Here is a 25313-nt window from a genome sequence, read left to right on the forward strand (position 1 = left end):
AGAAACACTCCAGTAGATTTCTGAGAGTTTTGGATCAGGCCCTAAATGAGTACTCTTGCTAAGAAAAACAAATACATTCAGAAAGGTCCTGATATCCCAGATACTATATAATTGGCCACCAGAGACTGACCAGCTTTGTCATCCATTCTAGTAACTTAGTACCAAAGCCCTTGTCAATTTAACCAGATATTTGCATCTATGGCTCTGAAGGGGGAAACAAGTGTTCAATTGCTTTTAAATATAAGTTGTCAGATTCTCAGCTGGTGTAAATCAACATAGCTCTTATTGACTTCAATGGAGCAACACCAATTTACACCAGCTGGGGGTCTGGCTTCTGATTCTCTCATCTAATTGAATAAAACCAATGGGTTTTAAAATGAATTTTCCCTTCTACAGTCCTACCAGTGTGTAACTGCAGTTTATATACATTTTTTCTTCCCTTCCTTACATTTACTTTTCTTCTCCAATCAGTAGATCATTGGGGTTTTTTTGTTTGTTTTTTTAAACATGCTAATTGCTTTGGGTCTTACATCATTTGCTAGGCTGTTGCAGAAGAAGAATCAGTTTTGACAACTGAAGGATTAAAGCTTTTAAGAAAATATACTTTAAGGTATTTGTCACCTATTTTGAATAAGCATTAATTACTATGTCCTAATTAATAGTAATACTTCCATCAAAGAGTTAATATGCATCAAAGAGTCAATGCACATTTGTTACGTTAGAAACTTTGTTAAAAGAGAATATTATCCTCCAGTCATTGAAATACATTGGAATCCTACATCTACAAACTGTAACACTTCTACCTTCATCTAACTATGCTGTCTTGTTGAAGATTATACAAAGTATAAACAGTAATCCCTAATACTCTGTGTAAGTGAGGATAAACCTTGAGGGATAGTGTCACTGATTACTACTTGCTAACAGTGAAATTGTTTGATAACACATACAGGTATCCATATCCTAAGTGGCATCATGCAGATAAGAAAGAAAGAGAAAAAATGCAGTGTAGAAATTTAAGCTATTCTGACATTCTCTGACTGTCTACAGGGGATTTTACATCAAAATCATGGTTTAATAAATATCCTAACAACCCCTTTAACATAGCATATGTGTGTGTACACACACACCCTGCCTCTCTAATACCAAACACCATCAACAAACCATGCTTATCTGGGTTTTCATTTGTTATAGTACATATTTCTCTCAGCAGCAGCAGCAGCATCAAGCACAATCTCCTAAATTTCCAAAGGAAAGCTGCAGAGTTTTTCCTATGTGATGCCTGTGGGAGATTTAGGGATCAAAGACTGTATGATGCTTTGAATATTTAAGGAACAGGACTTTACAAGCTTTTCTGCCATTTTAAAAACACTTGCTCCAAATTATTGTTTTACTTGAGTTCTCTTTAAAAAAAAAAGTTTTAGTTTTAAAACAAAACCAGATTTTTACAGTTTCTCAGCTGGATCAGGTTTTTCTAGCACTTCATCCTCTGTCAACAATGGCCATAACTCCTTAATCCAAGTGGTTTTGCTAACAGGAAAAGGGCATCTGAAATGTATCTCACATAGCAGGTTACTTGTGTGTCAATACCATGTTGGTGTTGTAGCAATTCAACAGAACAGCATCTATTTGTATTTGAATAAATAAGGCACCATGTAAACTCTACCTTTGTTACTATCAGCAATTTTATGTAGGCCAAAAAAAGTGGTCTTCTGAGTCTGATTTAAACATCAGTATGCCCATTAGCAAATTAAACACTTCCCCCTTACAATCCTAAAAAGAGCTGAGGATTTTTTACATTAAATGCACAACCTTGTTAAATTACTAGGGTCTCAGGCATGGTTTTGGAGGATGCAAATTAAAGAAGAGTTTGGAAGGTCACAGAATGGTGATGCATAAATAACTGCACCTAACTCAACAATCCCCTGGTTATTTACAGCTAGAAAGAAAGAGTCTAACTTGTATGTTGCAAAATATAAAAGAACAAGTTCACATTCTCATCCCTGGCCATATTTTCTGCTCTAACCCTCACTTCAGTACAAGTAGTTTGGCCTGGGTGTTTCAGCTTTAGAATATGAGCTGGCAGGGAGCTCTCTCACAGACTGAAAACTAGAGTAAAACTGGACTCAAACAAAAAGGCCCAGCTAGGTAAAAACTAAACTAACTTCTGACAATCTAGCACAGAAGTTTGCCTTCTCCTAAACTAGCTTCATAGCTACTATCTCTGTCCTCTTCCTTCTAATTACTAGGGAACTTTACTTGAAAAGGTCCTTGCTTTTAAGCCCCTAATGAAACATCCTAACTAGATACCTCAACTCATTCCACCTGGTCCAGTGTGGGAACCAGAGTACTTTACAAGTGAATTAACCCTTTGCCTGCTGGCTCCAGAGTAGTCTTCTGAATTTTTTCACATTAACAAGTTAGCTTAAAAGTTTAGGAGCCAAATTCTGTCTTTTATTGCACTCAATGAACTCTTGTCAACAGGCAACTGAGGGCAGAATAAGACTCTGGAGAAATTATGTACCAAAAACTAAGTTTTGAAGATAGGATGCTTCAGGTGAATAGAGTCCTCTGTTCATCAGAGGATGGAGATGGATGGCAGGAGAGAGATCACTTGATCATTGCCTGTTAGGTTCACTCCCTCTGGGGCACCTGGCATTGGCCACTGTGGGTAGACAGATACTGGGCTAGATGGACCTTTGGTCTGATCCCATACGGCCGCTCTTATGTTCTTATGAGACATTATCTCACCTGTTTGTATTATATTAATTTGGGCTGGGGTTTTCAAAGGAATTTAAGCGATTTAGGTGCCCAACTCCTATTGGGTTCCAGACTCCCTTAGTCTCTTTTTAAAATCCCAGATTTAGTCTATTGAGCTGAAGAACAGGATAGTGAAAGAGCTTTAATTCCTAGAATAAAAGTTATCTGCAAAACCAAACAGACTAGAAATTTTGGGCCAAATATTCCCTTCATTTTGTAGGGACAGTGGATTACAGCAAGACAGGCAGGAAGTGTGAAAGTGGAGGGAAGGAGAGCCTCATCTTCACAGCATCATACTCTTCTCCAGAACCAGTGGAAGCATTTCCAATAGGACAGTCTCTGTTGCCTAGGATGGGGAGTGATGGGCAGACATCCACTTTCGACAGCAAGTAGCAAATTACTTAAGTTAACTTTGAGCATGTGAATAGCACCATGGAAGTCAGTGATATTATCACATGCTGAAAATTAGGCATGTGCTTAAGTAACTTGCTGGATGGGGACCTTAATGCTGAATCTTAAACTGGCATTAACTAACTTGGTCTCCAGCTCCATCTTCTTAAATCCCTCTCCTGATGTGAATTCACAGCTGGAGAATGCCATGGCAGTATGGCTCTTGCATGAATTTTGCTCCGTTGTGGGTAGGAACCAGCGCATGTAAACAGGGCCTCTGTGTAGATGGACCTTGTTTCTAGAAACACTTTGCAGACAGATCTGGTCTCTGGAAATTGTCTGGAACTCTATGATGTGCAGGTTCCAAAAGCAAGCTCCCCTGATTGAACAATTCACAGAGTTTCACATCCCCTACCTATGTTTTTCCCACATATGGGAACAGTTTGGCCATTAGTCCATATATAAAACACAGCAAAATCTGTGCAACAGAACTATTGTAACGCTGGGTAATTTTTGTGCCTTCAAACTGATTCAGCAGTTTTCAGAAATCAGTGGGATTAGTCATATGCTTAAAATTAAGCATTTGCTTAAGCACTATGCTAAACTGGGGCCTCAGATTTCTATTGTATCTGATGACTACAGTCCTATATACTAGCAATTGTTATTTGCAGTGTTATTGTAGCTATGCTGGTCTCAGGATAATAGAGAGACAAGGTGGGTAAGAGAGAGACACAAGCTTTCAAGCTTACACAGAGCTCTTCTTCAGGCTTTTTCAGACCCGAAGAAGAGCTCTGTGTAAGCTCAAAAGCTTGTCTCTTCACCCACAGAAGCTGGTCCAATAAAAGATATTACGTCGTCCATCTTGTCTCTCTATATACTAACAAGGCATTCATTCTTAAGCATAATAATTCCACTGCCCTTTGAGTTATCTATGCTCCGAATTGTTTGAGATATTGTAGGGTTTTATAATCTCACCCATTTTCCTAGCGTCTGAGCACTTTCTGTATAGAATCAAGAGCAATAGCAAAGTCCCTAGTGGACTTCATAAAGTAAATGGCTCTTTTCCCTTTCCAGGGTAGCAATACTGAGTATTGGAGCAGCTATTAAAGGCCCCTGGCCAATGTGGGGGAAAATAGCCCAGTTCATAAAAGAACCAGCTATATGATTAATGAACAGTTTTTACAGTTTACTATACTGACAGAGACATTCATACATCTACCATGCAGCTATTTATAATAACGTAACATATCCTGTTTGAGATAAATAGCACAAGTAAACTCTAATACTTGAAGTTGAATAGTATATAGTATTAGGGATCAAATTACACATATGAATAAACAAGCATTAATATAATATATTAAGATTAATCTCTTATTATGCAAGCTGCAGTTACTGCCCACTAGACTACGTTTTACAAAGCAGTAATATATGCTTGTCATGCCAAAGTCTAAGATGAAACAAACATAAATAGGCTCTAGGATCCCTCCAAAAATATATAGTACATTTAAGATGCTGTAATAACCTGTCATTGTATGAATTTCACTCTATCTAACATTAAGTATATAGTCAGATACACAGCTCCATATGTTCTAAAGTGATCAAATCAAATGGGAGCAGGGATTATAAAATTGTTGTCAATATTTTGTATGTATACACCAAATTTTGGGGTAGCAAAGGCCCTGTCCATACGTAGGTCAGAACAGTGCTAGCTAAAACAATGTTAAAATCATGCTACAAACTACATTAAAAGGGCAATCTTTAGCGAGGTTTTGCTACCACAGTTCTCAGAAAACATCCTTCCCTCAATAATCAGGGAAAGCATGCTAGAACCCTGATAGCGACAGCCATCTTCACACACAGGCATAGTTAGTTCTGCTCAAAGTATGTACAGGAAAGTAAGTTTACTGTATCATACAGTTAATTGTTTATATCCTAACAGAAATATGGCTTCTGACAATTTCTCATTACAGGACTGTGTAATTCTAAATTAAATTTCAGTTCAGGAAAGCAATGATTTCACACACTCACCAATTCTCTTGATTTCAGCTTGTGATAATGAATTACAAAATGTACAACCTGCACTGTCGAGTGGCTTACACATTAGATCATGCCACTTTTCTCATCCTGCAAAAAGGTTCGTGAAGAGGATCGTCCTAGCAGCAGCTCCTTCTCATGGATCAGGCTGTCTAGCAGATCTTCCTGTCTGTAGTTGTGATAAACCTTCAGGAAGGCCAAAATGGTAATTCCCAGCCAAGTCAGCCAGGCAGCCCAGAGACCAAACTAGGCAGGAAAAGAGATGGCAGAGAGATTAATGTTGTGTTGTCAAGATAAAGCCAACCCTCATTTTAAGGCCAGATCCTCATCTGGATGCACTTCAATGGAGTTGTGCCAGTTTATACCAGCGGTGTATCTAGCCCATTGTTTCTCAGACTTTTCAGGCTGGTAACCCCCTTTACATTTACTATAAAAGTAAGAGTACAAAAAGTAACAACAACAATGATAAGCCTATATAATATGATTACTACTATATCTTGTGAAACACACACAACTCATTAAACCTTTAAGTATTTGTGCTGTATTTGGCTGCCATCAACCCTCTGTGTCTAGTAAAGTGTGTATGGAACCAGATAAGAGAAAGTCTGTAAGATCTACAGTGTTGGCCAATATCATATACAATATTACTATATATATATATATATATATATATCACAAATCTTTGTGTATAAATTGCATTTACGTTAAGCTCCTTTCAAAATGTTCTTTACTTATGTTAAGTCAAGGGAAGATGTGAAGTGTTCTAATTTCAGTGTTAGGTAGAGAGACATTCCAGAGAGACAGGGCAAGACAAACAATTTTCTTGATACTTAGCTAACATGCTCTCTGTACCAAGCTATAGCTGGTGCAGAATGTCTTTAAAGTCTTGCTGACTTTTGGAATGCTATGATCAAAACAAACTGAAGAAACTGTTGCAATGTCTGTCCTGTTTTTGTGGAGGGGCTGTGTAAAACCTGTCAGAATTTAAGATGTATTCTACATTAAAACTTACAAAATGTGTCCTATCTACCAGGTACAGTCAATTATTTGGATCTTGGTGTCTTCAAAAAACGTGTCAGAGAAGGCAAATAAGAAATGAGTGGTAGGTTAAAGTAATACGGAGAAAACTGTGAAGCTTCTCTGAGTCAGATATGAATACAAGCAGGTAAGCACAAAATCTTTGAGTCTCACCAGCTGCACTTCTGTCTTCTAGATTTATTGGCAGTGTATAAACCTTCCTTTCTGTATTATGCTGTATTAACCCCTAACTAATAATTAGACCCTTAACACACTTTTGAAAATCTCCCACGTTTTTGTCCTCATTTATATCTCAGTCCACCAATATAAAATGTCTTTAAAAATAGCAATGAAATAAGTTATATAAAAATATATGGAATGAGAAGGTGTTAAAATCTCACTCATTTGGGCTAATTTGTAATCTCTCATATCTGTTTTCATGTCATTAGTGCAACATCAAAATTGTAGCACTCTCTTAAATAGTCTCAACATAGACTTAAGTCTGCATTAAGTGGCTTTTGTATGCTTTTTGAGACTTACTCAGCACGAAAGACTCTAGAATATCCAGCATAATTTAGTTAATGAGTGAAGATCAAAGAAAAGTTCTGCAAAAGTTAGAACCAGCTGAATGGTGTTTAAATGCCAGTGATCCAACTTTGTCATCAAACTGGTTAGTTTCTCCTTGCAAAGTTTACCCAGTGACCACCTCTGTAATTTTTATTCAGGAAACATTCCCAATGAATTCCCTGAGAGTGGTGCTTGGGTATGGACAGCTGTATTAAGCCATCAGCGTGCTATACAAGGAGCTGTTTTCCTGGACTATTAAAGATGGCCATTCTTGCTCTACTTGCCTTGAAGAACCATTATCACTGTGGCCAAAGGAAAACCCACCAGCTAGTTCTGCTGAAGCCAGGGCTGGCTCCAGGCACCAGCTAAGGAAGCAGGTGTTTGGTGCAGCCAATACAAAGAGGCGGCACTCCGTCCGCTATTTGGGCAACACGTCCGGGTCTTCAGCGGGAATTCGGCAGCGGGTCCCTCAGTTCCTCTCTTCCTCTTTGAGCTGCCACTGAAGTGCCGCCAAAGAGGAAGTGAGGAAGTGAAGGAGGGGCGGCAGAAAAGCTGGGGCCAGCCCTGGCTGAAGCTCTGTTTAATGTACCTTATTATACTAACAGATAGCACTGCGGGATTTGTTCCCCACTGGGATCTTTTTTCACATGATCTACTTCAGGGTTTCCTTACACACTAGCAGGTCTGTGCCCTGAAATTGTTTTTTCTTTCGTCAGCATAAAAGAATCTGGCAGATGCACTTTCACTTCTCATTCATGTATGTGCAGTAGTTAAAGCAGCATAGGCTACCCCTGGTAAATCAGTAGTGGGAATTAGGAATAGATTGTTTGGGGCTAGTTCTCCTATGTACTACTACAAAGTAAACTTTCCTCCCACACGAGCTCTGTATATGTTGTCACACACTGTATGATGCAGAATTTTTTTTTTGCACTGTTCCCTATTATAGTCAAAAGAAGGTTTCCCCCTGCACATAATTTGTCCATAATGCCGCCGGTGTCAGCAGCTAGATATATAATTCCAGTTTACTCAGTCATATTCTACCATATACTTCTATACCACCCTTCCACAGTGGAAGGAACATCACACACACAATTATGGCTGGACATGACCCCTGGTGAAGACAATAATATATAGCAGGAGTAGACAACCTATGGCATGTGTACCAAAGGCGGCACGCAAGCTCATTTTCAGTGGCATTCACACTGCCCGGATCCTGGCCACTGGTCTGGGGGGCTCTGCATTTTAATTTTAAATGAGGCTTCTTAAACATTTTTAAAACCTTATTTACTTTACATACAACAATAGTTTAGTTATATATTATAGACTTATAGAAAGAGACCTTCTAAAAACATTAAAATGTATTACTGGCACGCGAAATCTTAAATTAGAGTGAATAAATGAAGACTCGGCACACCACTTCTGAAAGATTGCCAACCCCTGATATATAGCAAAGGAAACACAATGAAATTACACCTACGTAAGGAAAATGCTGATGAAGCAGAATTTGTATTTATAGGACCAGAATTTGAACTATATTAACATAGTAGCAGTTTGAGATGAATAAACCACCCAGATGATTTTTAATCTGACTGAAAAATGAATAACAAACACTGTCCCCAGTGACTTTCCTAAGACAGGATTTATGACATTTTGTCCGAGTGGCCAGTCATATACTATGACGATGAGCACAGAATAGATAAATAGATGTGACACAGTAGCAGCTAGTTTGCACTTGTTTTTCCTGCACTGGAACCAAGGCAAAACAACATAGTGGCCAAATAGGAATGATAAGGTTGGTAAGGGGAGAAAATATTTTACAAGCCTCTAAGAGGCTATTACAATGAGAAGAAAATTATAAAAATGTAAGGCCTGATTCACCATTGTATTATTCCTGTTTTAAGCCCATGTAACTCCATTGATTTCAACAGAGTTACACCACATTAAACTGGAAATGAGAATGGTCAAGTGAATGAAAAAATTCATTGAATGAGATTGAAAAGATTGTGATTCTTACCTCACAAAATAGCCAGACAGCGAGAATATGATAAATAATGAATAGTCTACAGAAGGTAGATCAAGAACTTCTGTTTCTTTGGCTCATGACACAATAACAAGGGAACAGTCAGTGAAATTAAAAGGTGGGAAATTCAAAACCAATAAAAGGAAATAATTTCCCACAGAACACATAATCTGAACAAACTGGAGAAATGGTCTGAAGTAAATAGGATGAAATTCAACAAGGGCAAATGCAAAGTACTCCATTTAGGAAGGAACAATCAGCTGAACACATACAAAATGGGAAATGACTGCCTAGGAAGGTGTACTGCAGAAAGGGATCTGGGGGTCATATTGGATCATAAGCTAAACATGAGTCCACAGTGTAACACTGTAGCAAAAAAAGCGAACGTCATTCTGCGATGTATTAGCAGGAGCGTTGTAAGAAAGACATGACAAGTAATTTTTCTGCTCTACTCCGCACTGATTAGATCTCAACTGGAGTACTGTGTTCAGTTCTGGGCATCACATTTCAGGAACGATTTGGACAAATTGGAAAAAGTCCAGACGAGCGCAACAAAACTGTTAAAGGTCTAGAAAACATGACCTATGAGGGAAGACTGGAAAAAAATGGATTTGTTTAGTCTGGGAAAGAGCTAGACTTGAGAGGGGACACGGTACAGTTTTCTAAAACTTTGCCTACAGAAGTGGAGAAAATTGTTTCCTTGAGGAAAGACAAGGAAGCAATGGGCTTTAAATTGCAGCAAGGGAGCTTTTAGATTGAAACATTAGGAAACTTCCTAACTATTCAGGTGGCTAAGCACTGGAACACATTGCCTAGGGAGGTTGTGGAATCTCCATCTGTCATAAACAGGATAGCTAAGGGTTAATTGTCTCTTCACCTGTAAAGGGTTAACAAACAGTGACCTGCAACATCTGACCAGAGACAATCAGTATAAACAAGTATACTTTTTCAAATCTCGGTGAGGACAGCCTTGTTTGTGGGTTTTGGCGGTCTTGCTTTGTTCTCTCTAGTCGTTGGAAGGGACTAGAGTCACCAGGTATTCTCTTACTCAAATGCTACCCTGTCTACGTGTCTTCTAAACAGTCCACTATAAGATAATCTCACAGAAGTCCGTGAAGTGATGGATTTGCAGTACTGTACAAGACGGATTCATATGTTCTTTGAGTATGTTTACATGCGCATCTTCCTCAGCAACTCTTGGGTGGCTTAGAGTTACAGATCTAGTCATCATTGAGCTGAAACGGATCAAGAGTTTATAGATGACTATAATTTATATTATATAACCTCGAGACCTGATTACATAGAGTAAGCATGTATTAAAGAGCTTCCGTATTATTATCTCATCCCCATTAGAGTAATGGCGATCGTAATTCTGTTCTCATGTCTATTGACAAACTAAAAAGTGCAGACGACACGTCGATTTAATTATCTCCCAATCTATAACTCACAGCGATACCATAGATATAGTCAATCGATAAAGAAAAAAAATTACAAGGCTGTAAAGGATGATTTTGTTCAACTTTTTATTATAAAGCTTCTGCTTTAGTGAAGCGAGTACCTACTGTTTGTTATATTTGTATCTTGTGTAAGCGCTACGAAAAGGAGACCTGAGTCTGTCATGTCATGAGTCAATGCAAGCGGTTAACCTCACTAGGCGAAAGGGTAGGTGCGGCTATGAATCATAACCGCGGTAGAAGGAGTGAGTGTAGTAGAGGCCAGCTCTACGCCCTTGCTTGTTAGCATTCATTGAAGTAGCTCTCTCGCATATATCTTGTACTATCCTCGCACAACTCTGGGTGAGGTGTGGAAGCCTCCTGTTTTTAAGATCCAAGGCGTTGTATATATCTCAGTGATCTTTCTAGGGTAACCCAGGGAGGAAAGCCCTAGGAAAGGCACTAGTCGAGGGAAAGAGTTTACCTTTCCTTTATTAAGATCCAGGGGGTCTGGATCTGGGGGGTCCCCAGGGAAGGTTTTGGGGAGACCAGAGTTTATCAGGCACTTAGAGTCCTGATTGGTGGCAGCGTATCAGATCTAAGCTGGTTATTAAGCTTAGAGGAATTCATGCTAGTACCTCATTTTTTGGACGCTAAGGTTCAGATTTGGGAAAGAATAGTATGACACCATCATTGGAGGTTTTTAAGAGCAAGTTAGACAAACACCTGTCAGGGATGCTCTAGATAATACATAATTCTGCCATGAGTGCAGGGGACTGGACTAGATGACCTCTCAATTCTATGATTAAACTGGAACCACTGTCACAGAAAGTTACTGAGGCAAAAACCTTGACAAGATTCAAAAGGGGAATGGCCATTTATATGGCGATAAAGAATATCCAGAGTTACCACAGTTAATGTTAATGGATATTTTGGAAGAAATACTAAACCTTGCACTTCAGGGCTTAAGTCAATCTCTATTAGAGACCAGGAGGAGATTTATGGGGGGTCAGTTTACCCCACAATGGTTACTGTAGCGTTTTTACATCTTCCTCTGAAGCATCTGGTATTGGACCCTGTCAGAGGCAGGATCCTGGGCAAGATGGATCTTGAGTTGGCTTCAGTCTGGCAATGCCTATATTGGAGTAATGCAATGGTGAATCAGGCCAATAGCTGGCAGAATGTCATTAAGGTTCCTTAACTACTTTTCCTAAATAGGTTATGGTCTCTGCCAAAGTCAGACCTGACAGCGGTAAGAGAGTGGTGGAAGGCAGGTATGTCAACCCTAAAATGGTGAAGGCCCCTTTCCCTATGAACTGAAAGGAGATTATTTCAGGTTAATGAGAGACATCTGAGTTTGCCGGTGACCTTTAAAACCTCCTCTTCTGGGGAGAGGCAGAAGGGATGAAAAACAAGCTGCAGCAGGGTTAAGGGCAGTATGGAGAAAAGGCTTCTCCTAGGTGGAAGGCTGTTCTCCTCCCTATATGAGAAACAACCAAGTTAGCTTCTGCTTGGGGAAGGGGTAGCAACTAGAAGTCTGCATAATAAGGCAAAACCCCATGGATGGGGCAAGTAAATGTATTTCTTTTGTGTTGTTTGTTTTTTGCTTAAGAGGCCTACCCTAATGCCCACCTTGTAAATACTGAAAAAATAAACCAAAGTGAAGAAATAATAATCTCCGGAGCAAGACTGACATACTCCAGGCCCCCATCACCAGAGGAAGAAACTCTGAGGCTGACAAGGCAAGGGAGGTGTCTTGCCACACATGGTGTCAGAAGTGGGATATGATGCAGTGGACTAACCCAAGAGTGAGACAGATAATTCCCAAGAACAGATGACATGATGAGAGTACTGGTGCAGGCCACTGTGGTAAAACCAATGGCTACCAGAGTCCAGATGGCCACTCAGCAGGAATCTGTATGAATACAACAAGAGAAAAATCAATTACTGATGCTCCAGGAGGCACAGGACCAAGCAACCCTACAAGAGGTATTAAGACAACTGAAAGCCCTGGCTACTCTGGGAGCTGGCCATGATGGAACATGATCCCTAAAAGCCAGCAGTTATCTACAAAAGATTATGACAAAGGATGACATCGAGGCATATCTCCTCATGTTTGAAAGAACAGCCCTAAGTGAGGCCTGGCCGCAAGACCAGTGAGCCAGTGTCCTCACTCCTTTCCTGTATGCAGAGGCCCAGAAGGCCCACTATGAAACTGCAGTAGAAACTGCTAAAGACTACTCCCAGTTGAAAACTAAAATACTTGCAAGATCCTGAGTGACTACAACTGTAAGAACCCAAAGATTCCATGAGTGGAGGTACTGGGAGAGCAAAGCATCAAGATCACATCTGTTCAACCTGATCACCTAATGCAGAAGTGGCTGTGTCACGAGACCCACAGTATAGAAAAGTACTCTTGATTTTGGACAGATTCATGAGACTACTACCACCAAAACCTAGGAAGGTGGGTTGGCCAAAATGATCCTTCCTCTTATGATGATTTGGTCACCCTCACAGCGAGGCATTCAATGGCCAGAGAGCTTTCTTGGACTATTGGATAAGATATGTGCTGGACCAAGAGGTCAATTCTAGTCCCGAAGGCCCAGACCTCTGGAAGTTCTAATATAATTATGTTGGGGAGGAGGGATGCCAAAGAGTGGCCTGAGGGTACAAAGGGACTTGGGGAACTGGCAAGAGAAGGCCACAGGATAAGACCTAATGGCCCAAAGAATAGGAGGATATTCCAGGCTGTGTATTGATGTTATGCTTGTGGGGAACTAGGGCATATAGCAGCTCAATGTCCTAAAATTAAGAGACCCATGCATTGTAGTCTGGGTGACAGTGAAAAGGAGTCACTATACACATATACACCATATACTATTTACGTGGCCAGTTGGAATGAATGGTACAGAGACCATTGCGTTAGTAGACTTAGGAAGTGCAGTTACACTTGTCTCTGGGAAACTTGTGAGGTGGAACCAGCTGTCTCCAGCCAAAGGCATGGGAATAACCTGCACACATCGGGCAGTTAATTACTACCCAGCCATTCCCATACAACTAGAGGTTCAGGGAAAAACAATAAAAGTGACAGCAGGAGTAATCCCTTATCTTCTATATACTGCACTCAGAGGACAAGACTTCCCAGACATCTACACCAATGGAAGGGTTGGAGGAAAGCAGTAATCGTGGAGCTGATATCATGGCCCCATAAAATAGCCCACCTCTCATTTTCTATTATTTAGCCCTTTAGGCCGGCACTTATTTTCAACAACTGGGAAATCCCAGATGATTAAACAGGAAAGGAGGGCAGACAAAAGAATGGGGACCAAAATCTTGGCCCAGAATCAAAAGGTGGTGTTCATGGGTAAGTGGTCTCATCCAGCAGGCAGGGAGGGAACTCAGATAGTTAATGAACTTGAGGCTGGGCCCAATTCAACTGAGACCAATTCTAGGGGTGAAACAGAAACCGCACTCCCTTTAGTTTGGACATATCGGTCCCTCATATAAGAATTTTGGACAGGACCAAGCCAATGATGCTCTGTATCACAGTATTAGAAAGGAAGTCATCAAAGCGAGTGGGGTCCCATTATAGGGGAAAGCCAAAGGCCCAGGGCCATGTTTTGTGATGAATAGGACTTACTATATAGAATAATCTGACTATAGGAGCAAGAACTGGAGCAGCTGCTAATACCTTGAGGATACCAAAGGGCAGTATTAGACTTATCCCACAATCATTTGTTTGGAGGACATTTAGGGGTGGATAAAACCATAGACAGAATCCTATGAAGGTTCTCTTGGTCAAGAGTCCACATGGAGGTCTGACGCTATTGCACCTCCGGCCCTGAATGCCAATTGCAAGGCCCACAACCTCAGTACCCCTACAGATTATTAAAGTCCCATGTGAGAGGACAGTGATGGACCTGATAGCCCACTGGAGAAGTTGGCCCAAGGATATCAATGCATGCTCATGATTCTAGACTACACTACCCATCACCAGAAGCCATACCCCCGAGAAACATGATGTCCAAGATGATAGCAAAGGAGTTCATCCAAATTTTCTCTCGAGTAGGAATACCCAAAGGACTCCCTTGAAATTAAGATGCAATGGGATCTTTCAATTACACTGTTTTAAAATTCAGTGTTGAAAAGCGAAAAGTAATGGATATTGGAAAACATAATCCCACCTATACATACAAAATTATGGGGTCCAAATTAGCTGTTACCATTCAAGAATAAAATCTTGAAGTCATCATGGATAGTTCCCTGAAAACATTCACCCTATGTGCAGTATCAAAAAAGCTAATGGATTGTCCACAACCATTAGGAAAAGGATAGATAAAAAGACAGAAAATATCATAATGTGACGGTATAAATCTATGGTAAGTCCACACCTTAAATACTGTGTGAGTTCTGGTCACCCCATCTCATAAAAGATATATTAGAATTGGAAAAAGTACAGAGAAGGGCAACAAAAATAATTAGGGGTATGGAACAAGTTTCATACAAAGATAAGTTAAAAAGACTGGGACTGCTAAACTTAGAAAAGAGATGACTAAGGGGGATTTGATATAAGTCTATAAAATCATGAATGGTGTGGAGAAAGTGAATAGGGAAGTATTATTTACCCCTTTACATAACACAACAACTGTGGTCACCTGATTAAATTAATAGGCAGCAGGTTTAAAACTAACAAAAAAAGTACTTCTTCACACAATGCACAGTCAACCTATGCCAGCTGTTGCCTATGAATGTTGTGAAAGCGAAAAGTATAACTAGGTTGAAAAAAGAATTAGATAACTTCACAGAGGATAGGTCAATCAGCAGTTATTAGTCAAGATGGTCAGGGATGCAATTTCATGCTCTGGGTGTCCCAGAAGCTGGGACTGGATGACAATGGGTGGATCACTTGAAATTGCCCAGTGCTGTTCATTCCCTCTGAAGCATCTGGCACCAGCCACTGTCAGAGACAGGACACTGGGCTAGATGGACCATTAGTGTGACACAATATGGCCATTTATATGCTTTTATCAAAAACTTATTGAGAGTTTGACTTTGCAAGGTGCTGAGTCCTCTGGTCCAATCCACCACAACACTTGAGCACATGCTTAACTTTAAGCACTAAGGAAGTCCCACTCAAGTCAATGGGACTGTTCATGTTCTTCAAATTAAGCACTGCTTCATGCTGATATATTTAAGGGAGGGGGGGAAGGGATAAAAGAGGTAAGCATTCAAATCCCAACACAAGTCTGTGGGAGTTAGGTACTTAATTCCCATAGGCTCCTTGGACAAATCCCAGGCTAAATATTTTGCTGGATAGGGGCCAAAGTGTTCAGCATTTTGCAGGATTGAGCCTTGCTGAGACAATTACATTTCAGTAATAAGCAGTAAAAGCATAGGTACAAGCCAACATCTGAAGCTATCTATTTTTAATTTTTACAAAAAAAAAAAACATGCCCATCACTATGGATCCAACCAGCACCTACTGAAGTCAATGGAAACACTTCCATTGATTTCAGAGGATGCTGACTCGGTACCAGTGGCATCAGGTCCATGTCCAAATGGCTAATGAACTGAAATATTCTTTTCAGAGTAGCAGCCATGTTAGTCTGTATCTGCAAAAAGAACAGGTGCCACAAGTACTCCTGTTCTTGAAACACTCTTGTTTCTTGTTCTGACCTACCTGTGCAATAGCAAACTGATCATAGAAGGCAGAGGTTTCTAAATTCAGTTCAAGATCTATATCCTGTAGCTCTTCACAGCTAGACGGCAGCGGCATTTAGGGGAGAAAAAAAGAAAATTATTTCAGAGATTCCAAATAAACAGACCAAGCATAAGATGAAGTAGCCACTGTACCCTTGCTAGAATGATTTTCTAAATAAAAACAAAATATCATAGCTATAAACAACATATGTATAACAATGTTGCCATCAGAAAAATTATTCTGCTCCCCTTGAAATAAGTATAAGCTTCTTTTGTTATATCCACTCCCAGAACAAACTATTCAATAGTCCTAATCAGTTTCCATTATCCTAAACAGTAATACCAGAATAAAGGCTTCAAAGAGTAAGTAGCTGAATGTTCTATCAAATAAGCTTTCAATTATTGCCATAATTGGGCTGCTTGCCAATTTCCTCTCACAGTAAGGTAAAAGAGAGATTTAAAAAATAATGAAATCTATATTTAATTATGTAAATGAACAACATTGATTTTCTGAAATGTATAACATAACCTTCATTATGCAAATAATATGCTTAAAACCCTCCTTTTCTACTGCCCACCCCAAGACCTCCTGCACAAGTACACACATTTGGATCACCCCAGATGTTTGTTTCACCCCTAAATGCAACAAAGTGTATGAGCCTCCATTACCTTTTGACATCATAACGGAAGGCTTCAGGAGAAGGGATTGTGTGGGTGTTTTTGTTTCAGAAGCATCAGCAATGAGAAGATATAGTGATGGTAAAAGAGAGGCTGCCTACCGATTTTACAAATAACTCGGACTGGTGTGAAAAAAATCCCAGGATTTTGAGGATGTCTTTCTATCTCTTGGTTGATTTCTGAAGGTTCTTCTCTGTCCTTTTCAGTGGTGTCAGCCATCTTGGATTCTTATCCGAATATTCGATTAGGCTTTTTTTTTTGGATAACTGAGATAGAATTTTTAACCGAATATTCGAATAATTCGATTAATCGTTGCAGCCCTAAACAGAACATTTACTATGGCATTTTGCAACATATGACAATGTGAAACATAAATATATGCTCTAGTAACAGTGTTACTCGATATCATATGACATAAAATGTCACTTTTTCCTATCTCTTAATGGATATTTATTTGATATGAAAAATTCATCTCAAGCTATTATCTACCTCCTACACTGATCCCAAATATTATTTTATTAACTATATATTCTATAACTCTTAAGATAATGTTGTTCATCAGTACCGTGCACTTATACAGCGCTTTTCATCTGAGACTCTTGGTGTAAACAACATCACTGTGAGGCCAACATTTTGTGTTGATTTTGTAGATGGTAGACTGAGGCACATAGAGGCTAAATAACTCACTTAGGTTCTTATAGTGAGTCAGTGTCCAAACTAGGATTTGGAACTCAGGAGCCCTGACTCCCAGTTTCCTGCTCTGATCTCCCCCCGTCACTAGAGAGTTATCACAACTAGGTTCTCTTTTCACAGTAGTCTATAAAGATTTTATGTTAATTTCTTTCTATCCTTCTTGTGCTTTTCCATGTAACTATGACTCTCTAATAAGCAATGAAACATCAATGAAATAACTATACAATGCTTTTGTTTCATGTGGACTAGGAGTCAAAGGTTTATTCATTGTTTTGATCCCAATCTAAAAATTGCATCTTTATAGAAAGACTTTCAGGTTTTAAATACCTTTCCTTGTCTTCTTTCCATGCATTTAATAACTATATTTGGTAATACCTCCATTTATTTGTGCATATGTGAAACCGGAAATTTTTCCTTCAATACTAACCTATTTGGCATGCTTCCTTTTTCGGTAACAGCATCACACCACATGTTAAATCCTACGCTCACTATAGTGCTAGCAATAAAGATGACAAAAACCACAAAGACGCTGATCAGCAGATTCAGGAAGGCATAAAAGAAAGAGCTGCAATAAAAAGGAAGAAAAATGTAACACATAAACAACTGAAACACAGCATCAGCAGTCTTGTAAGCAGCATGCACTGGGCACATATGAAAGATACCAGTCTCCATTTGAAACACATCTGCTTTAATTAAGAATGCCTAATACTATTGACAGACTAAGGATTATGATCTTGGTTCTTATTATGCCCATCACTTAAGCTCTTCCACGTTTTTCTTTTTTTAAATGTAGGAGGCCCACTCTGAATCATAATTAGTAAGTTGTGTGATTGCTCACACACAGAATGGCTTTCATTAGCTCTAATGATGAAAATCACCATTGTTAAAATAAATGTCATTAACTTAAATTATATAGTAACTGGAGCTAAAATTATTTCATGACTATAGTGATAATTGGGACAAAAATTGCCTACCAAAATAAAACTAAAAATAAAACAAAATACTGGTGATAACTATAATTATTTTAATCAGCTAAACTTACACTTCTAGCAGCATGGGACAGGACACAGTTCTGCATGTGTGTGCAGTGTGCATAGCAGGTCAGATCCTCATCTAGTGTAAATTAGCACAGCTCTGTTGACTTCAATGGACCTGTATCAATTTACACCAGTTGAGGATCTGGGCTTGCACTGCAACTTAGAATACGACCAGCTATGACATGCAGTTTAGAATCCACAGCCAGCTCAAGGCATATGCTCTGTATAGTATCCTACACTTTTGGGGATACCAGTACATCAACATTTCCTCCAAGTAAGCATCCAGGACCTTCCAAGCTGATGGGTGCTGGGACCTCCCCATCATTCTTAAAAATGAACCATGGGGAATCCTTTGAGCTGTTAATCCCTCCCTACTAGTTGATGGAATCTAGCTGATGAAAACCTTCTAATCCTCCCCTCACCCAGTAATAAAATCTACCCTCACCCCCAATCACTTGTGTCTCAACACCCTTAACATGTACAAATGTCAGTCTTTCCTACTCTCACGGCTTTACATATGTCTGCCTCAGGCCATACGTGTCTTATTTCCCACTGTGTTTGCAGAAACTAGGACTGTCCTTGCCAGAACCTATCCAGCCTGTTAGGATTTGATCACTGACTCAAAAAGCATTTCAGTGTTTAGTTTAATGGAACACTTGAGAAAAATGATGATGGATTCTTCATCCTTACGAGCTATTTGCTGCTGCTGTTACAGGAGATGAACCTTAACGATCAGTATGGGAAATTCTAGGCTCTTTATAATACCAGGGATAAAATCCTGCCCCCAATGACAATTTTCACCCAATGAGATCAAAAGCAATTCCTATTGCTTTTTGTGCAAGGTTCCATGAGGATCAAGGACAGTGTAGACCCAGCACATTTTCTAGCTGTTTTAGATCTTTCAGGAGGACTACAGTGTGGCAAGTCTTCCAGAAACACAAGATCTGTCGCTTGGAGCATTCACACTTATGGCCTGTTTCTATTCTTATTGAGGTTCCGGCTGTCACTGGACATGTAAATGTTAAATGCCTCAACTCATGATAATGAGAAAATGAAATATAAATGATTAATACTTAGCATTTAAAGGGCAAGTCAATTAATCCCCAGGACATTCCTGTTAAGCACATAAACAAATTTATTCCCATCTTACAGATAGGGAAACTGGGGGGAGGGAGAAGGAGCAGGATAAGGGAAAGAATTTAAGTGACTTGACCAAGCCACAAAAGGAGCCTATGACAAAGCTCGGTTTAGAAGTAAGGTGTCCCTGCTCTCTGGCCTGTGCTTAGATCACTAAATCATGCCCCTTACTAAAATTAAACATTACCAGTTCTTCTTACAGTGATATTGCATGGAGAGAGGAAATGGCAATATACAAATCTATTTGTCAGCTATAAAATTAAATGATTGACTTATCAAATATACACTGCACACTTCAGCTGAGGGCTGATCAAAGACCAATGAGAGTCTTTCCAGTCAATTCAGTGGACTCTGATTTAGATCAAGCCCCTACTGCAGAAAGCAGTGGCTTACCCACTTAGTGGAAACAGTTAGCATGAGCACGGAACAGCTGTACTGGGTGTTCAGCACTGACTTTCCATCTACTTTCTGGTGTAATTCAAGATGCTAATAGTCTTTAAATGTGCAATAGTGAGGTTAGGACTCAAGGTGTTCTCAGTGGAGTGGACCAACTCTAAAACTTGCTCCTTCCGGTAGGTCTACCAGAACTCAACTGTGTAAGCTTCACATCTTACAAACACGCCATCAAGTGCATCGTTTGCACTTGACAAATAAACAATGATAACAGTGTGATGCAAGGCAACCCTTTCATTAATCTACGTTGCTGTGCTGTTGTCTTTCTTCTTAATCTTCAGCTAGTTTTCTGTTTATAGTAATTTGTAGCTATATGCCATGCATCTGACTGACAATCAGAGGATGCTCTGTAAACGATTTAATAAGGTGAATACCTTCACATATTTTAATGAGGAGTTACTTCTTATTCATCATGGGCCCAATCATCCTTCAAGTGAAGTCAATGGCAATGCTCTCATCAACCTCTGTAAGTGCAAGGATATGCAGCAGCATTGCTGCACAACTTCCTCCTGAACAACCTCCAATCAGTATAGTAAAGATGTACATGGTTTAAGATGCCCAAAGAGCACAAATTCCTCTATCTCTCCAGAAATAAAGGGCCATTTTCAGGGTCAGTCGCTCATGCATGTTTGAAACATTAATGGACCTTTGCTCAGCGTTAACACAGCAAAACTCACTTAGGATGCTACATTTTCCTTGCAGATTTGCAATGACAAATCTGGGCATGGGGTGGAACTTCCCTTTCCCTGTGTTTTATTAGACAGGCTACATGTTGTCCTGTTTTAATCCATATTTTGACCTTATGTGGTACTAGACTTGCATATTTTATTATAACAATATGCCTAATCTTGGCTTTCAAACACCCAGCAGCCTTCCAAATCCTTTCTTACCCAGATCAGCATTTTGTTAACTATGAATAGTGTTACCCAAAGGATAATGTTCAGCTGAAATGGAAGAATTTCAAAAGCTACACATAAAGAACAAATCTCAACAAAAGAATTGCACAACAAAATAAAATAAATACCCAAAATTGGAAATAGATAAAAAATCATGAAAGTCTTGTCCAAAATACACCATTAAAAATCTTATTAGTTCTGTTTCTTCCAAATAAGCCGTTTTTAAACTGCAGGAAATAAAATGCATCTGGATTCAATCAAACATGTATAGCTAATTGAAGACTATGATATTTGTTTAAAAATACTTTTTTCAAAGAGTATTAAAAAGTCTCCTCTTACATTTAGATCTTTTAGGATAAGCTTCAATCCTGAGAAAGCTAGCTATTGTTTTATTATAAATCTGTTAGGGCATATTTTAATATTGGATAGTATAAGGGTGGTCACAGAATATCAGAGAATAATATCCAACCCTATTATTATTTGAGGTCTCAACCAAGATTCATAGATTCCAAGGCCAGAAAGGACCATTGCAACCATCCAATCTGACCCACCTGTATAACACAGGACATAGAACTCCTCCCAAATATTTCTTAGAGGAGATCTTTTAGAAGAATATCCAATTGTGATTTTAAATTGTCAGTGATGGAGAACCCACCATGCCCCTTGGTAAACTGTTCCGAGATTAGGGCCTCGTTGTGGTAGGCACTGAACAAATACATAGCAAGACAGTCCCTGCCCCAGAGAGTTTACAATCTTAACTAAAGACAAGACAAAGGGTGGAAGGGAAAATAGAAGCACAAAAAATGATTTATCCAAGGTCACACAACAGGTCACCAGCAAGCTGGGAACAGTACCCCACTTTCCTGACTCCCAATCCAGTGCCCTAGCCACTAGAACATACAGCCTCCCACTCACCCCATACATCTTAGTTTACTCCATAACTAAATATTGCTTCCAGTACCCTTTGGATACGTCCAGACTATCTGCCATATTGGCGGGTAGTGATCGATTTATCGGGGATCGATATATCGTGTCTTGTCTAGACACGATATATCAATCCCCGAATGCGCTCCCATCGACTCCGGAAGTCCACTAGAGCGAGCGACAGTAGCAGAGTTGACACGGGAGCCAAGGCCGTCGATCCCACACTGTGAGGATGGGAGGTAAGTCAAAATAAGATACATAGACTTCAACTACAGCATTCCCCTAGCTGAAGTTGCGTATCGTACATCGACCTTCCCCCCTCACCACCACTCAGTGTAGACCAGGCCTTTCTGTATTTCTTATTCCACATAAGCATTGATTATCATTCTTCCACCAAGTTTCTGATATGCCTATTTATCAATATCCTCTTTTAACACCAGGTATTCAAGTTTACCCATCTTAGTATGTAGACTTCTTGCATTTGTATACAAGACCTTATAAAAATTGTCAATATTTAGCTGTCTGCCTTCATGTGATGTAATTGAATGGGACTCTTTTTTGTTTGACTGTTTCTCTTCAGTTCCTACCTGTATTTTATCAACTTCTATCCTCTCCTCTTTACAGGGATATAGAGTATCCCTTTAATAGAGCCTCCCCTACAGGATGTGTCTACCCCAGCTGTTTACTTCTCTGCACCTGTCAGCTTTATCCCTGCCCTCAGTTTAAAAGGTCCTCTATGATCTTTTTAATTTTATATGCCACCAATCTGGTTACATTTCGGTTTAGGTGGAGCCAATCCTTTCTGTATAGGCTCCTCCTTTCCCAGAAGGTCCCCCAATTCCTAATAAACCTAAATCCTCCTTCCAAACGCCATTCTCTCATCCTCGTATTGAGACCCTGTTGTTCTGCCTGTCTAACTGGCCCTGCGCATGGAACTGGAAGCATTTCAGAGAATGCTGCCATGGCTGGACTTTAATCTCTTACCTTGCAGTCTAAATTAGGCCTCCAGTACCCCTCTTCTACCTTTCCCTATGTCACCGATACCTACATGTGTCATGATCACCGGCTCCTCCCCAGCACTGCACGAAAGTCTGTCTAGACGTCTCGAGAGGTCTGCAACCTTCACATCCGGCAGAAAATTCACCATGCAGTTCTCCCGGGCATCACAAACCCAACTATCTATATTTCTAATAATCAAATCCCACATTAATATTGTCTGTTCCTAATAATCGTGGTCCCCTCCCCTGGAAAGGTATCCTCAGGGTGAGAGGATACCATGACATCATCTGGAAGGAAGGTCCCAGCTCTGGGATCATTTCCCTCTGCTCCAGTTTGATGTTCTCCTTCCCCAAGATGTTCATCCTCCTCAGCAGCACAGAGCCTATCAAACTAGGGGTGGGATTGCTATGCTGTGTCCCTGGAAATCTTGTCTATGTACCTCTCTATCTCCCTTAGCTCCACTAGTTCAGTCACTCTGGTTTCAAGAGCCCATACTGGGTCTCTGAGGGCCATGAGCTCTTGGAGCCAAATGCACACACATATCACCTGCCCACAAGACAGGTAATCATTCATGTTGCACTCAGCACAATAAATTGAGTAGGCCCCACTCTGCTGCTGGACTTCTGCCTGCATTCTTTTTACTCTTGCAGGGTTTTGTTTGTTCTTGCAGCATTATTGGCCTAAATTTAGAGAATGTTTATCAGGTATATCTGGCTCTCACGGACCCTTCAAACTCCCCCACCAATTTCTGTTTGCTGCTCCTCTGGGGGCTTAGCTGGATTTTTAAACCCCTGTTCTCCCTGAATTAGTCCCACCCCCTTGCCAACCAACCCTAAAGGGGTCAAGGGTCAAAGGATGGCAGGCTAGAGCATCCCTAGGAAGCGCTCAGCCTTGCCTAGCAGCATCAAGTATAAAGCGAAACTTCCTGAAGGATTGACCCTGCTCCATTTAAGTTGTTGATGCCATAAATAAAGGCCTCCCTCCTTACACTCAAAGTCATGCCCTTAATGGGAAGGCAAAGGTCCAGATGGAAGTCTCCAAGGGGAAGTATCAGATCCCAGCTAACACCTTGTTTCCTGGTGCCCCCTGTTCACCACCACCCCTTGCAGGACAATGTAGGTGTGTGAGGGGTACTGCTGGGCACTGGCTGTCCCTGCACTGAGGCAGAGCGTAGTCCAGCTCTCCCTATGCCCCCTTCCCTGTCTTGGCCCTGCAGCGGAAGGGCTGCCTCAGCCGGCTGGGGATGGGTGCTGGCAGATGGGGGGGCCGGCTCAGGCATGGGGGGCAGGTTTGGGGGGGACAAGTTGTGGGGCAGGTCCAGGGGGCCAAAGGTTCTGGCAGGGGGCAGGTTTGTGGGCTCGTTCTGAGAGCACAGGTTGGGGGATGCAGGTTCTGGCAGGGGTAGGTTCTGGGGGGCTGGTTCAGAGGAGCACAAGTTCTGGCAGGAGGGCAGTTTTGGGAGGCTCAGGTCCTGGCATGTGGGGGTAGGTCCTGGTGGGCTGATTCTGAGGGGACAAGTTGGGGGGCACAGGGTCTGGCAGGCGGCAGCTTTGGGGGTTGGTTCTGAGGGGGCTAGTTGGGAGGCAGGTTTGGGGGGGCTCAGGTTCTGGCAGGGGGGACAGTTGGGGGGGCTCAGGTCCTCTGGGTAGGGGCAGGTCCTGATGGGTGGGAGCAGGTCCTGGAGGACTGGTTCTGATGGGGCACGTTGGGAGACAGGTTCGGGGGGCTCAGGGTCTGGCGGGGGGGCAATTTGGGGGGGCTCAGGTCCTGCCGGGTAGGGGCAGGTCCTGGTGGGTGGGGGTAGATCTTGACAGGCAGGTTCTGACAGGGCAAGTTGGGGAGCAGATTCGGGGGGCTCAGGTTCTGGCGGGGGGCAGGCTCGGGGAGGTCCCCCAACCCACCCCGTTACTTACTCCTCGTGGCCCTTGCAGAGGAAGAAGAGCGTCCGCCAGGCCTGCGCGGCGGCCAGCAGCAGGGAGAGCAGCCCGGCGAAGACGCTGAAGCGGCAGGCGGCCGGGGGCCCCCACTCCTGCACGGTGAAGCGCTGCCCCTCCGCCGTCAGGTTGGCGCTGAGCCACATGCCCTCGGTGAAGAGCAGGCAGCGGCCGTGGCAGTCGTTGCTGTTCTCGGACAGCGGCACCACCACCACGAAGCTGCAGAGGAAGGCCAGGAAGTAGCCGACGCACTGGGCGAAGAGCAGGTTGCTCAGCGCCATGGCGGGAGCCTGCCGCAGCCGGCCTGGGGGGCGGGGAGCAGGGGGAGGATGCGCGCTGGGGACCCCTCCTCCGGGCTGAGCGCAGGAGGCCGGGAGCCGCGGCACACCCAGCTGCAGAGCGAGCCCAGCCTCTCCCCCTAGACCCCGCGGCTCCGGCGCAGCCGCCCCTCCGGCCCGTGTCCGCTCCCCACCCCCGAGACTCCAGGCCTGCAGAGCAGCTGTAGCCGCGCCGCCGGCAGCCGGAGCCGGCCTCCGCCCTGTACAACGGGACTGCAACCCCCGGGGCTGCACCCAGCCAGCGTGGGGCGCTGAGCCCCGCAGATCCCTCTGGCCGAAAGGAGCCGGTGTCTAGACCCAGCCTTG

At 41.7% G+C, this 25313-nt stretch overlaps 1 protein-coding gene across 1 annotated transcript; it reads right to left on the bottom strand.

The window, feature by feature from the left end:
- Window positions 1-803: 803 nt before the first annotated feature.
- TMEM179 (transmembrane protein 179) lies at window positions 804-24979 on the bottom strand. Its single transcript, XM_032771621.2, has 4 exons — window positions 24649-24979; window positions 17717-17854; window positions 15899-15977; window positions 804-5427 (listed from the first exon to the last, which is right to left on the bottom strand). Exons 1-4 carry the CDS (start codon window positions 24948-24950, stop codon window positions 5248-5250), a joined length of 699 nt encoding a protein of 232 aa, XP_032627512.1. The 5' UTR covers window positions 24951-24979; the 3' UTR covers window positions 804-5247.
- Window positions 24980-25313: the final 334 nt, after the last annotated feature.

The sequence above is a fragment of the Chelonoidis abingdonii genome, chromosome 4 (genome assembly GCF_003597395.2).
Source record: "Chelonoidis abingdonii isolate Lonesome George chromosome 4, CheloAbing_2.0, whole genome shotgun sequence".
NCBI lineage: Eukaryota > Metazoa > Chordata > Testudines > Testudinidae > Chelonoidis > Chelonoidis abingdonii.

What these genes read in the sequence shown, in the direction of transcription:
- TMEM179 (XM_032771621.2), bottom strand. Translation starts at nt 24,950, where the DNA reads ATGGCGCTGAGCAACCTGCTCTTCGCCCAGTGCGTCGGCTACTTCCTG. An exon ending in CTCTGCAAGGGCCACGAGGA is followed by an intron (nt 17,855 to 24,648) that starts GTAAGTAACGGG and finishes TTTTTATTGCAG; the next exon opens with CTCTTTCTTTTATGCCTTCC. An exon ending in AAAGGAAGCATGCCAAATAG is followed by an intron (nt 15,978 to 17,716) that starts GTTAGTATTGAA and finishes GCTGCCGTCTAG; the next exon opens with CTGTGAAGAGCTACAGGATA.